This window comes from Nothobranchius furzeri, chromosome 19 (assembly GCF_043380555.1).
Source record: "Nothobranchius furzeri strain GRZ-AD chromosome 19, NfurGRZ-RIMD1, whole genome shotgun sequence".
NCBI classification, from domain to species: Eukaryota; Metazoa; Chordata; class Actinopteri; order Cyprinodontiformes; family Nothobranchiidae; genus Nothobranchius; species Nothobranchius furzeri.
In genome coordinates this window covers 5,011,201-5,026,370 of record NC_091759.1, presented here as the reverse complement: position 1 = coordinate 5,026,370, position 15,170 = coordinate 5,011,201, and the positions used below count along the sequence as shown (strand labels likewise).

The 15,170-nt window shown below is 41.5% G+C and overlaps 2 protein-coding genes across 3 annotated transcripts; one reads left to right on the top strand and one right to left on the bottom strand.

Moving 5' to 3' along the window:
- Positions 1-583: 583 nt before the first annotated feature.
- cfap20 (cilia and flagella associated protein 20) lies at positions 584-4,993 on the top strand. 2 transcript variants are annotated; one of them, XM_015942151.3, is made up of 6 exons: positions 584-750; positions 927-1,006; positions 4,182-4,293; positions 4,376-4,564; positions 4,631-4,744; positions 4,840-4,993. In XM_015942151.3, exons 1-6 carry the CDS (start codon positions 667-669, stop codon positions 4,843-4,845), a joined length of 585 nt encoding a protein of 194 aa, XP_015797637.1. In that variant the 5' UTR covers positions 584-666; the 3' UTR covers positions 4,846-4,993. The 2 variants fall into 2 exon arrangements, with proteins under 2 accessions (XP_015797637.1, XP_015797636.1); XM_015942150.3 differs by having other exon boundaries at positions 586-750; positions 4,837-4,993.
- A 4,883-nt stretch (positions 4,994-9,876) lies between these two features.
- LOC107374002 (zinc finger protein 271) lies at positions 9,877-15,094 on the bottom strand. Its single transcript, XM_015942148.3, has 3 exons — positions 14,896-15,094; positions 14,198-14,596; positions 9,877-11,796 (listed from the first exon to the last, which is right to left on the bottom strand). The coding sequence occupies exons 1-3, from the start codon at positions 14,996-14,998 to the stop codon at positions 10,025-10,027; spliced, it is 2,274 nt and encodes a 757-aa protein (XP_015797634.1). The 5' UTR covers positions 14,999-15,094; the 3' UTR covers positions 9,877-10,024.
- Positions 15,095-15,170: the final 76 nt, after the last annotated feature.

Sequence of the window (15,170 nt, the reverse complement as noted above, 5' to 3'; positions counted from 1 at the left end):
TTTGTTCAATATTACTTAATTTTTACTAAGAATTATGTTGTACAAACATGATACATATGTATATTGTAGAACGTGAAAATTAATTTGTTACAACAATATAGTAATCATGTTAAAAATTTATATTTCTATCATTTAATTTTTTTAGCCTGACAACTTTGTGAAGCTGTAGAAAGCCACTGATGTCATAGTTTTATGTAGTTTAAAACAGAAATCTTTGAGTCCCGTGTCACTTAAAAGCATTGTATGTGGGTTTAAGTTGTTAGGAAATTATTATTATATTATTAATATTAATATTATTATTATTCGTGATTTTGTTGCTAAAATTTTCTACTTCAAACCAACAAAACAAACTAAAATAAATTAAGTTGTTTGACCGGAACGCTGCACCTGTCCATTTTTACCGCCAGGAGGCACCATTTGTTTATGAAAACTCTGGTTTCCAAGCGACATCAAAACATTAAAAAGCTGACTGTTGCTGGCTTTCTCTTTAGCTCGATAGAGGGAATTTCATTTTCTTGGATAGTCAATCTGATATTAATTGAGTTTTAAAACAAGCAGTTGTGTTTTAATTTTAGGCAGCGGAACTGTTTATTTAGTTTCAATCGGAATCAGAAAATCAGGGAACACCGGAAACACACTTTTGAACGGAGAGTTCGCGAGCTCGACATGTTCAAGAACACATTTCAAAGTGGATTTCTGTCCATCCTTTATAGTATCGGCAGCAAACCGCTTCAAATATGGGACAAGAAGGTAAAAATCGATGTAGAGTCACAAATGTGACATCAGGAGTAGCTAGTTAGCCGCTCGTGTTTAAGCTAACAGCCGTTGTGTGTGCATTTTTAGCGCTCGGCTCAGCTGTTACGCTCAGTTTTCCCCCAAATTCAGTTTGAAATATTTGGTTCTGTGATGATTTTTTACATCCACAGGTCAGGAATGGCCACATAAAGAGGGTGACTGATAACGACATACACTCCTATGTGTTGGAAATCGAAGGAGCAAACGTGAGGTGTGTGATCCCGGATTGGCTCTGTTCACCTCAGATGTTTGTTGTCCTCAGAGAGGACATCAGTAGGTTAAATGTACACTTGATTAATTTATTTAGTGCAGCTGTTTATATTTAGCTTTGGCGTGTATTCAAAGTGCCAACTTTGACGAAGTCTGGGATGTTAGTTGGGATTTAAAGAACACAGGTTATTTTCCCCCAGTTATTGATCCATCTTAGCGTTTTTATTCATTTATTTTTGGTAGGAAGTTCATCAGGGGTCAAATCTGAGCCTATCAAATCAGTTCCCTCCATTTATTAAAAGGATACTTTGCAACTTGTTCATATTTTAATTATTTTCTTGATCCAGTATGTGCTAAAATGACCCTTTACAGGGTTAATAAAAAGTCACTCAGACCCCACCGACTCCTGTGGCCAGAATGTCACAAATGCAACTTTAGACCAGCTGGCCGCCATTTGTGACTTGAGGGACCACTAAAGCGTGTTTATTTTATAGGCCTATCGATATGGTTTTTTAAACGCCGATACCGATTTCTAAAGAATTTTGTTGCAGATGGCCGATTATTAAGGCAGATATTAATTATATATATATATATATATATATATATACACACACACAGGTGCTGGCCAGTAAATTAGAATATCATCAAAAGGTTGAAAATATTTCAGTAATTCCATTCAAAACGTGAAACTTGTACATTATATTCATGCAATGCACACAGACCAATGTATTTCCGATGTTTATTACGTTTAATTTTGATATTTATAGGTGACAACCAATGAAAACATCAAATCTGGTATCTCAGAAAATTAGAATATTCTAAAGGCCAATGAAAAAATGTTTGTTTCTCTAATGTTGGCCAACTGAAAAGAATGAACATGAAAAGAATGTGCATGTATAGCACTCAATACTTAGTCGGGGCTCCTTTTGCCTCAATAACTGCAGTAATGCGGCGTGGCATGGACTCGATCAGTCTGTGGCACTGCTCAGGTGTTATGAGAGCCCAGGTTGCTCTGATAGTAGTCTTCAGCTCCTCTGCATTGTTGGGTCTAGCGTATTGCATCCTCCGCTTCACAATACCCCATAGATTTTCTATGGGGTTAAGGTCAGGCGAGTTTGCGGGCCAATCAAGGACAGGGATACCATGGTCCTTGAACCAGGTGCTGGTGGTTTTGGCACTGTGTGCAGGTGCCAAGTCCTGTTGAAAGGTGAAGTCTGCATCCCCATAAAGTTGGTCAGCAGCAGGAAGCATGAAGTGCTCTAAAACTTCCTGGTAGACGGCTGCATTGACCCTGGACCTCAGGAAACAGAGTGGGCCAACACCGGCGGATGACATGGCACCCCACACCATCACTGACGGTGGAAACTTTACACTGGACCTCATGCAACGTGGATTCTGTGCTTCTCCGCTCTTCCTCCAGACTCTGGGTCCTTGATTTCCAAAGGAAATGCAGAACTTGCTTTCATCAGAAAACATAACTTTGGACCACTCAGCATCAGTCCAGTCCTTTTTGTCCTTGGCCCAGGCGAGACGCTTCTTGCGCTGTTTCTTGTTCAAGAGTGGCTTGACACACGGAATGCGACACCTGAATCCCATGTCTGTCATGAGTCTCCTCGTGGTGGTTCTTGAAGCGCTGACTCCAGCTGCAGTCCACTCTTTGTGGATCTCCCCCACATTTTTGAATGGGTTTGTCGTCACAATTCTCTGCAGGGTGCGGTTATCCCTAGAGCTTGTACACTTTTTTCTACCACATTTTTTCCGTCCCTTCGCCTGTCTGTTAATGTGCTTGGACACAGAGCTCTGCGAACAGCCAGCTTCTTTAGCAATCACCTTTTGTGTCTTGCCCTCCTTGTGCAAGGTGTCAATGATTGTCTTTTGGACAGCTGTTAAGTCAGAAGTCTTCCCCATGATTGTGGTGCCTTCAAAACAAGACTGAGGGACCTTTTAAAGGCCTTTGCAGGTGTTTTGAGTAAATCAGCTGATTAGAGTGGCAGCAGGTGTCTTCTATATTCAGCCTTTTCAGAATATTCTAATTTTTTGAGATACCAAATTTGGAGTTTTCATTAGTTGTCACTTATGAATATCAAATTTAAATGTAATGAACATTGGAAATACATTGGTCTGTGTGCATTGCATGAATATAATGTACAAGTTTCACGTTTTGAATGGAATTACTGAAATATTTTCAACCTTTTGATGATATTCTAATTTACTGGCCAGCACCTGTATATATATATATATATATATATATATATATATATATATATATATATGTGTGTGTGTATATATATGTGTGTGTGTGTATGTTTTAGCAGCACATCGATTGTGAAAGACAACTGAACACTCACTGTGTGCAATATAAATGAATTAAGTCAATAAATCTAATGTTTATTGAACTTCAAATATAAAACAAACTCAAATCATTTAAACAATTGGTGCGTTCGGGTCCTTTCTCCAGTTTAGTAGTGGTGGCAGTTGCCACAGGTGCCTGATTATTATTTTTTAATCGGCTTTTAAAAATAATTTTGGTCGATACAGAAAACTTTGAATATACCTGCCCGATGTATCAGCCATCCTCTGGTTTATTAGGTCTAAGACGTGCTTTCGTCTCAGATGTCCATTTAGAGAAGTTGTGCTTCTGTGCCACGCTAGATCGCTTTTGCATAACTTGCAGGTCACTCATCTTTTCACGGCATCTAGAGCGAAGTGCTCCCATACTTTAGATGTTTCTGTTCACGTTTTTTTTTCCTTCAGTTTTATTGTTTGTTTTGCTCCAGGACCTTTTCTTGCTCTGTGTGAGCATGTGCGTCAGGCATGTGTGTGGTACATCATAAAAACAAGTTACCTACTGGCTGATTTCTTCTTCTACTGCTCACCACTGGTAGATCAGTTGCTCATTACTGCCACACACTGGCCGCAAATTTAACAGATTGTTAAAAATAGACCGCTTCTGGTAATAACGTGATCATAAAATAACTAACCAATGACTAAATAAGTTGTCAACTATTTTAATAATCGATTAGTTGTTTCAGCTCTTAATTGGATGGATATTTATGGAACCACAACAACAGTATACTATGTGTCTGTGATAGATCTTCTCCAGATCTCTGCCCAGTAGAGATGGGTGCTGCATGTTTATATATTTATTAAATAGGTTTATACCCTCCTCTGTGCAGCACCACCTACATAACATGTCCCGCTGATCCCAAAAAGACGCTCGGCATCAAGCTTCCCTTCCTGGTTATGATCATCAAGAACCTCAAAAAGTACTTCACCTTCGAGGTCCAGGTAACGGATCCAGAGGCCATCGGTGCCTTGCTGATTTTCAGTCACACTCCAGTGATTTGTTTGTTTCATTCACATCCTTCAGGTGCTGGATGACAAAAATGTCCGACGGCGATTTCGAGCGAGTAATTACCAAAGCACGACGCGGGTGAAGCCGTTCATCTGCACCATGCCGATGAGGCTGGACGACGGGTGGAACCAGATACAGTTTAACCTGTCGGACTTCACCAGGAGGGCTTACGGGACCAATTATTCAGAGACCCTACGTGTTCAGGTGAATACACACAGATACGGTAGATGGTGTTAAAAAAACAAACCATCTGACCTGGTTTGCTTTCAGATTCATGCTAACTGCTGCATCAGGAGGGTCTACTTCTCAGACAGGCTGTATGCTGAAGATGAGCTGCCGGCAGAGTTCAAACTCTACCTGCCGGTTCAGAATCCCAAATCAAAGGTGAGTTCACACCTGAGAGCGCGATGCACCTGGGACAATGTCATGGGAAGTGTAAGACATCTTACATCTTTTTGTTTTTATTTATTTTGCAGCAGCAATGATTCCTGTCGTTCCCGAGCTGTCGTGAAGTTTAGTCAGATTAATTTTAATGTAGTGCTTTTGAGTCTTCTCGTCTTTATTTCTACTCGACTTGTACGTTCTGACAGTTTTTACTGTACATAATCATCAATAAACTGCTGATGTGCAAAATTTGTACTTTTATAAGAGTTTGTGTTGGAAAAGATGTTTTGAAAGTTCTATTTCTCAAAAGTGAAATAAAATGTCTATTTAAAAATGTATTTTGGTTACTTTTGGAAAATAACTAAACATTTGAGTGTTCAGGTCACAAATCACTTTTTAAATGTTTCATGGCCTTTTGTTGCTTTAATGACTTAAAAAATACATTTTAATTTAGAAATAATTTTAATGGTACTAAGAGAAAGAGAGAAAAGGACAGTTTATCACACAAGTCATTCTAATGAAGGATAAAAGGTTTAACTTTCTCATTTAAAGGGTAAAATAAAAAAAGCCAAAGTTCCAAAACTTTATTTTTAAAAAATAATAATCATCGAACTTATACAGGGCTTGTTTAGGACACTCATGCACTCTCACATTCACACACTGCCAGTGATGGTGAGCTACTTTGTAGCCACAGCTGCCCTGGGGCGGTCTGTCAGAGGCGAGGCTGAGGCATTTGGCGCCGTCGGCCCCTTTGACCACCACCAACACAGGCAAGTTGGGTGAAGTGTCTTGCCCAAGGACACAACAGCAGAATACCCTCCGATCATGAGGCAACCCCCTCTACCACCTGAGCTACTGCCGCCCCACCAGAAAGACAGAATAAAACAGGCACAGCTTAAGAAATTAGAAACCGGTGCAAAAGTCCATTTATGTCAGTAACTCATCTTAGACTGCGAGACCATCGAAAGCCTCAGGAACCCTTTGCAGGTGTGTTTAGAATATTGAACCTTTTCACACTATTCTTTTGAATGTGGAGTTTTCATAAACTAAGCTATAATCATGATTCTAACATATCTGGCTTTACATGCATTTGATTTTAGTTTCACATTTTAAGTGAAATCACTGACATAAGTGAATAAGTTGCTCTGTTCCGGTAAGCCTGCATCAAAAACATGAAATAAAATCAGATGGAACATTTAGAATTAAATGTAAGATATCCACTCATCTTTTATAAAAACAACCTCAAACATTGTTCATATTTAGCTGAAAATACACATTTTTAGAGTCCTTTAAAAAGTCCAACATATAAAATGACATCTTATAAGTGGCACGTAAACAAATGCCTAAAAAAACATATATACTTGTAAATTTAAGCTAATTTGACTAGTTTCTTTATATTACTTATTGAAACTTACTTTATATACGTTCTATAATAATTTTATAATTATGAATTAATTAGTAAGTAGATGTTCAGCCTCACTCAAAAGTGTCTACGGGGTTACGATGGTCATCAAAGCTGTAAAAGACCAGGGGCCTCATTTATCAAGCTTGCTTACGCACAAAATGGGGTCGGAAAACTGCGTAAGCAACCTTCCACGCAAACTTTGGGATTTATGAAAGAAAACAGTGGAAGAAGAAGAAAATATAATTTCTATAGCACCTCTCAAAAATCACGAGGCACTTCACAAAAACAAAAAATGTAAAAATATAAAAAAGAATTTAGAAAATTGTTAAAAATATATTTTAAATGAGCAAAAAATAGACAATTGTGATAAAAAATGTTAAGAAAGAGAGAGAGTGAATAGGAAAGAGGGAAATCAGTGGATCTTGAGGAAGGTGGAATAGAGAGCAGAATAAAGAGAGAGTGGTGAAGAAGGTCATACAAAAGCCAGCTTGAACAAGTGAGTCTTCAGCTGCTTTTTAAAGGAGCCCACTGAGTCCACTGATCTCAGGCTCAGGGGGAGAGAGTTCCAGAGTCTGGGGGCCACAGCAGCAAATGATCTGTCACCTTTGGTCTTTAGCCTTCTGCTGCACAACCAGTAGGCTTTGATCACTGGACCTCAGGGACCTGCTGGGGGTGTAGGGACTAAGAAGATCACCAATGTAAGATGGTGCTTGTCCATGTAAGGCCCTATAGACCAGAACCAGGATCTTGAAATGAACCCTGAAGATGACTGACAGCCAGTGAAGCTGGAGGAGAAGCGGGGTGATGTGGGTGTGTTTGGAGGACTTGGTCAGAAGCCGAGCACAGGCATTCTGAACCACCTGTAGACGGTTCAGGGAGGTTCTGCTCAGACACGTGAAAAGAGAGATACAGTAGTCTAAGCAGGAGGAGATGAAGGTGTGGATAACTGTCTCAAGTTCAGAGCGGGACAGAATTGGACTCAGCTTAGCAATGTTCCTGAGATGGAAGAAGGAAGAGCAAACAAGAGAACTGACATGAGAATCCAGGGTGAGAGCTGGGTCAAAGGTCACGCCAAGATTCCTGATGGAGTGAGAAGCAAGCTGACCAGAGAGTCTCTGACTTTGGGAGCCAGCTTGTCTGGGGCACAAATGAGGATCTCAGTCTTATCTTCATTCAGCTGCAGAAAGTTCCCAGCCATCCAGGTTTTGATAGAGTCTAAGCAGGTGTGTAACAGCTGCAGCTTTGACATCTCATGGGGCTTGAAGGAGATGTACAGTTGGATGTCATCTGCATAAAGATGGTAGGAGATTCCTTTGAAGGAGCTCAGGATGTGCTGAAGAGGAAGCAGATAGAGGAGGAAGAGCTGAGGCCCCAGCACAGAACCTTGTGGGACACCATGGGTAAGGGAGGTGGTGGAGGACCTAAACTTGGAGACGGCCACAGAAAAGGAGCGCTCAGAAAGATAAGAGGAGAACCACTCCAGAGCAGATCCTGATAGGCCTACCCAGTCTCTCAGCCTCTCCAGTAGCAGGTGATGGTCAACAGTGTCAAAGGCTGTAGTCAGGTCCAGCAGGACCAGAACAGAACAGTCCCCTGCATCACTGTGAGTCAGAAGGTCATTAGAGACCCTAAGAATAGCTGTATCAGTAGAATGAGCTCTACGAAAACCTGACTGGAAGCTATCATAGATGTTATGTTCATCAAGAGCAGCTGTGAGTTGTTTAGCCACAACCTTCTATGCTATGGAGAAAGGGGTCAAGACTCGGTTTTTTAAGAAGCGTGTGGATTACAGCGTTCTTTAAGTAAGTAGGGACCTGACCAGAAACCAGAGAAGCATTAATTATAGAGAGCACGCTGGGTCTGATGGACTGAAAAGCACTTTTAAACAAAGATGAGGGTAAGATGTCGAGGGGGCATGCAGAGGTCTTCATAGAGTTAACTAGTTTGGTTAACTCAGGCAAAGAAACAGGAGCAAAGCTATCTAGGATGATGGGCCTGGTTGGAGTCGGGAGAGGCAGCGATAAGGCTGAAGGAGAGATGCTAGATCTAACCTTATTGACTTTGTCCACAAAGACAGAAAGTTCTCAGTCTGCAACAGAGTGGATTGAGGCTGTAAGAGAGGCAGGGGGTTCCCTTTGCTCTGGGACACCAGGTTGGAGAAATAGGAAACCCTAGCATCTCTGACTGCAGAGTTAAAGGATGTCAGAAGATGCTTTAGGTGCAGCAGATGGACGTGGAGATGGGTTTTCTTCCACAAGCGCTCAATTTTTTTGCATTGGCGCCTTAGGCTGCGAAGGCTGTCAGTAAACCAGGGAGTAGGGTTCACTGCAGGAACTGATCTGAAAAATGTGCACAACTTTAAGTTGACTAAGGACCTGGCTTACGCACATGTTGGACATGGAGAGCACCTGCAGTGCTGCTGCTGAGAAGGACAAAATTATGAAATCCTGCAGCATTATCACTTGTGCTGCTTCATTTTCACACAGAACAAGACCCCCCAAATGCACACATGTGCGCGCGCACACACACACACACAGCCTGAAGCGCAGAATACGGAATGCAGAAAATCAGCAGGGGGACAGATTGAGACAGAATGTCATGCGACTGTGGCCGTGTCCTGTCACTGTGACCCGATTGATCATGCACCCTGCCTACTTGTACAGGTGAGATCTCCGTTTGGGTGACTGGTTAGCGTGTGTGACTTTCACCTGGGAGTCTGGGGATCAAATCCCAATTGGACCATTTTCTTTATGTCCGCCACAGATCTCTCTGAAGAATTCACAACATTGACGGCTTCAGCAACGCTGTGCCACTCTGCGGATTTTCTCTTATTTGTTTTGCAAAAGCACTTCCTTTCATTTCTCCACCTCACCCACAAGTACCTCAATTTCTGCTTCTGTGAAATTGAGTTTCCTTGATCTGTCTTGATCTACGGTTGCCATCGTCATTAGCGGAGCGCTGCAACAGCCGGTTTATGCATATGCATGAGATTCACAAGGCTCTTTGCAGTGACTATTTATGGCAGTAAGTGGGCGTAGTGAGGGCGGGATGGGACTAAAAAGCAGCTGAGAAACATTCTCGTTAGTCTCCGATTTATGAAGCGGAGATTGCGTGCAGCTGTGCGTACTCCATGTTTGATAGATCACAAACCTGCTTGGCGTAAGTACATTTTCTTTGCTGAGCTTAAGCACGGTTTTAGTAAGGATTCTACGTAATGTTTGATAAATGAGACCACTGGTTACCTGTTACTTTGCAGATAAAATAATGAACATATGTCTAAAGGTTTACTTGTAAAAACAAAAACAAAAACATGAACCATCATACACTGGAAAAAACCTAACACTGGTTTTATTTTGAAATATATCGTATGCAGCTCTCTAAACCACATCTCACTTCATTTCTGGCTCATGTAATTTCTTTCACATCTTGATAATCCACATGTGGCATCTGGAAAAACAAGACTCCATGCAGAAACTTTCCAGAGCTCCGCATCCGGATCTGCACCTCAGCCGGTGTGAACACTATGAATAGACCAAACTTTTTTTTGTTTTAGCAAAAGCTGTTAAGAAACCTACAGAAGAGGATTAGGACCACTGAAAAGAAAAAGAAAGGAAGATTGTTCTGACTTTAATTTCAGAATTTTGACAAGATTAAAGTCAAAATTCTTAGAAAAATGTCAGAATTCTGAGTAAAAATGTCAAAATTCTTAAATTAAAGTCAAAATTCTGGGATTAAAGTCAGAAATCTGAGTAAAAACTCTGAGATTAAAGACAGATTTCTCTTGTTTTTTTTTCTGTTTAGCGGCCCTAACACTCTTACGCAGAAACAGAAATGCATTTGTTCCTCTGTGAATGAGGTGTCAGAGCTATGCAGTTTCAATTCTGTGAGCTCTCATCTTTAAGGGTTGCTTTAGCATTTACAGCTAAAGTGTTTTCAGCGATTTGGGTTGCCATGTCTACATCACATCCAAAGGATTTGAGCTCTGTGTGGACTATCATGTGTCTGCTCAAACTTGTCACTTGGTGAAACCTGTGTCCACAAACATCACAACAGTATGGTTTCTCTATGGAGTGGACTCTCATGTGTATTTTTAAATTTGTCCTATCGCTGAAACCTTTTCCACAAGCATCACAACTATACGGTTTGTGCCCTGTGTGGAGTCTCGTGTGTATCGTTAAACTTCTCTTCTGGCTAAACCACTGTCCACAAACATCACAACCAAATGGTTTATATCCCGAGTGGATTCGCATGTGGATGTGTAAAATAGCATTTCGGCTAAAGGTTTGACCACAAACATCGCAACCAAATGGTTTCTCTCCTGTGTGGATTTTCATGTGTCTGTTTACACTTGACTTTTGACTAAAACTCTGTCCACAAACATCACAAGGATAGCGGTTGTGTCCCGTGTGTATCCTTGTGTGTGTGCTTAAATGAGACTTCCGGTAAAACTTTTGTCCACAAAAATCACAACAAAAACGTTTCGATCCGGTGTGTATCATCATGTGTGTTTTCAAATTTGTCTTCTGGCCAAAACTTCTACCACAAATATCACAAACGAACGGCCTATGTCCTGCATGGATTCTCATGTGTGCTTTTAAACTTGACCTTCGGCTAAACATTTGTCCACAAGTATCACAAATAATAGGTTTCTCTCCGGTGTGGACTCTTATGTGTGCATTGAACTCTGTTTTTTCGCTAAAACTCTGCCCACAAACATCACAATCAAACTGTTTCTGTCCTGTGTGGATTTTCATGTGTGCTTTTAAATGAGTCTTTTGGCTAAAACTTTGTCCACAAACACCACAACTAAATGGTTTCTGTACTGCATGGACTGCCACGTGTCTGTTTAAATTTGTCTTATCGCTAAAACTTTGTCCACAGCTGTCACAACCAAATGGTTTCTCCCCTGTGTGGATTCTCATGTGTAAGTTTAAACCCGTCTTTTGTAAAAAGCTTTGTCCACAAAGATGACAGAAGAAAGGCTTGTGTCCTGTGTGGATTCTCGTGTGTCTTTCCAAATGTGCCTTTTGTCTAAACCTTTGTCCACACAGAACACAACAGTACAGTTTCTGTCCTGTGTGAACTTGCATGTGTCTGTTTAGATTTGTCTTTCTGCTGAAACTTTTACCACAGTCGTCACAAATGAATGAGCCCAGAGTTGTCTCTCCGTTTTTGTTCAAGTCTGCACTTGTCTTCGCTCTAAAACTTTTTGAATGACTTGTCATGTGCCGTCGAAGAGACCAGTTGTGGAGGTATCGTCTACCACACTCAGAACAGCTAAAGGATCTGTTGATGCGGGTTACACCCGAGTTCTGGTCCTTGTCACCCTCTTCAGTTTTTGCCCAAAAGTCTGAGAAGAGTTTCACCTGAGAGTCAGGATTTGTACCATCATCATCCTCACTGACATCAGTCTCTGAAGAGCTGGAATCATATTCGTGAGTATTTAGACCTGGGCTCCAGTTGGTTTCTGTTCCTCCACAGTCTTCTCCGTCAGCTTCTACTTTCACCAGATCCTTCCTTTGCTCTCCTTCCAAACTGGTCCATACTTCCTCATTTTCCTCTTTCATGACAAGGCACCCTGGCTCCTGCTGGTCCACATCAAGTCTCCAATCTTCAGGTGCTTCTTCAATTATTATCTGATCAACATCTGCAGGAAATAATGAAAAACATCAACATTAAGTTCAACTGACTTTTAATTGGAGTGATTTGGACTTATTTCACCTCTCAGCCTCAGTAAAAAATGAGCCGTCAAGAAATTAAGAGGAAATTTGTCATTTTTAAAATATTTTTGATCATACGTTGCTTATTATCAAACAAGCCTATGTTTGGGCAGTAAAATGTTGCAGCTGCAGAGTTGAGAATATGAAACACTAGACACCACGCTCTTCCATAGGACTGTTTTAGCCCTCCCGTTGTCCTATAAGGTGGCCCCTCCAGGACAAGGGACGGTGGTTTATTCCTCAGAAATCAAAAACAACACCTTGAGTCTATTAGACCCCATTACAAAGGTGGGAGGGTTGGGGGGGGGGGGGGGGGGGATACATTTCAAATTTCAGCCAAAACTGTGAACAAAGGCAGGATTACTCAAAAACCTGAGAGAAAGGCAAGCCAAACTCGAAACAGTGCATATGGTGTCCAGTGGACCCCACGGGATTGCAATGGGCAACATTTATACCGAGAACCTTCGAATGTTTCCACATCTGGATTAGTGAAGAAACTGGAAAAAAGTAATGGGGTAAAAAAAATAACACCTGGGGTCCACCTTTCTCAGTGGCCTAGTGGTAGAGTGTCTGCCCTGAGACTGGGAGATCAGGGGTTCGACTCCTGGTCGGGTCATACCAAAGACTTTGAAAAAATGGGACCCAATGCCTCCCTGCTTGACACTCAGCATTAAGGGGTTGGATTGGGGGGTTAAACCACCAAATAGTTCCCGAGCGCGGCTGTGTCTGCAGCTCACCGCTCCCCCAGGGCATGGGTCAAATGCGGAGAATAAATTTCACACACACACCAGTGTGTGTGACAACTAATGGGACTTTAACTTTAACTCACAAAATGGAAAACATCAAAAAAAAATCTTAGAAACTGCATAGCTCTGGGGGTGGTTGCTGGGTTGTTTGTGGGAGGGTTAAAAAAACAAATAAATTTAATTTCTTGAAGTCTAAGGATATAGTTTAAATGGCTCAAAGTGTCAAAGACTGATCATATATTTTTCTCCCATTTTTATCTCCTAATATAAAATTGATTTATTTATAGAGCATATTTTAAATAAAGTTTGCCAGCATTGTAATGATGCACATTTACATTAACAGAACATCAGCGCAAAACGTAGCTCACTGAATGCTGATGTGCTCTTTTAAATACTTTCAAGCACACTTAACAGCACAGTAACAATATGGACTTCTCTGATTTTCCACATGTTGGAAAAAATGTTTTGATGACCTCATACCTGAATGTCTTGTGTTTATGTTACACCTTCTACCACCTTAGCGGAGGTCCAAGGTGCTGAGTAGCACATAGTAGATAAAAGAGAAGAAAAATTGTAGTAGATAAATTATACAAGTAAAAGCAATTAAAAGCCGTGCAGTACAAAAAGTAAAATACAAAAGCCAGTGTCAAGAGTCAAAGCTAACAGATAAAAGTGAGTTTTCAGGTGAGACTTCTGAAGAAAAAGAGCTTGCTTCACCCCAGGGGACTTCCAGCAACTCCTGCTCAGCAGAGCGAAGGGCCCTAGAGGGGACACGCCGCTGTAACAGTGCAGCCAGATATGGGGGAGCACTGCCCTGCAGCACCCTAAAGACATGGAGGAGGATCTTCAATCTTGCCCGATAACACACCGGGAGCCAGTGCAGTGAAGCTAACACTGGGGTAATGTGGTCCCTCCTTCTAGTCCCAGTCAGCAGAGTTTTGGACTAGCTAGAGCCAAGCAGGTGTAGCCTGACTCAGCCCAGCATACAACGCATTGCAGTAGTCAAGGTGGGACATGATAAAAGCATGTAGTACTGTTTCCGAATGTGATCTTGACAAGAGAGGTTTAATCTTAAATAGCCGTCTCAGATTTAAAAAACATGCCTGGACAACCATGTTTATTTGTGCATCAAATTTATGGGCCTCATTAATTTTCACCCCTAAATTTGTGACCACATTCTTCTCATATTGTTCCAGGGAAGCGAGATCAATCTTGCCACCTGCTCCAGCTTTTTCACCATGGCTGAGTATTATGACCTCAGTTTTGGACTCATTTAGGAAGAGGAAATTAATGGCCATCCATAACCTAACTTTCCTTAAGCAGTTCAATAACGCAAAGAGCCTCCTGCCTCCCGAGAAAGGAGCAAATAGATCTGGCAGTCGTCTGCATAAAAATGGAACTTAACACCACGACGCTGAAGGAGGACCCCCAGGGGCAAGAAGTAGTGTAAACAGAAGGGGGCCAAGGACAGAGCCCCTGAGGGACCCCCCCCCCCCCCCCCATCTGAGGCTCTCAGGCTGAAGAAACTTCACCCATCTATAATCAGAGAAGCTAAGACATTTACTAACAGTGTTATAAATACCTGATCCAGGACCTCTGCTTTCCTCACAGTTTTTGTCATCGCTTTCAATATTTGGCCCAGAGTCTGACAGGAGTTTCAGCTTTAATCCTGGATTGTCCTCTTCATCATCCTCACTGTCTTCGGTCTCTAAAGAGCTGGAATCAGCTTCACAAGTGTGAAAAGCTGGACTGCGAGGAGATTCTTGTTCTCTGCAGACCTCTTCATCAGCTTCTTCCATTTGATGCTGACGAAGTTCTAAAGAGAGAGGTTCCTCTTCATCGTCCTCACCTTTCAAACTAACTGTAGTAATCGAAAACTTGGAGGGATCCGTCTCCACACTAAGCTGCTGTTCATCCTCTTCCTCTTTCATGCTTAGGATCTCCACATCAGGTCCCCGGTCTTCAGGAGCATTAAAAACATCTGCAGGAGACAGAGAGACATGCAGGATAACCAACTTTAGATTTGGTTCTAATTGTTTATCGCTTTGTACGTCCCATGTGTTACCAGGTAGTTTTTAATTCTTAAATTAAACATTAAGTCAATTTCCCTGCTTAATAATAATGTTCCCTTTCGATGAAAGCGATGAAATAACGGTACGAGAATCCGTTCACCAGTTAGCATGCTATGCTACAAACAAAGCTAGCTAAGCTAAAAGGAAACTGCTATTAATGCCAACTTGACGTTATCAAATTTGGAAGAAGAGGTGTAAGTATACAAACCTAAGCTCTGCAGCTGAGCATTGGTGTTAAAAACAGGGTTGGTTACTTTGTTTTGTAGCGCGTTCCCCCTTAAACGCCATAAATGGTTGCAATCTGCGGCCATTGTTCAAATAGGGCAAGCCAAGAGACACACAAGTTACCCAACCCGTTAGGTAAAGTGGCGAAAACGTTCGCAGTTGGATGAGGTCGCTGTAAAAATAAATAGTTTATTCACCAAGCATTTTCCGTAGGAACATAGCCACAAAGCACTGTAAAACATGATTACATTTTAAGAA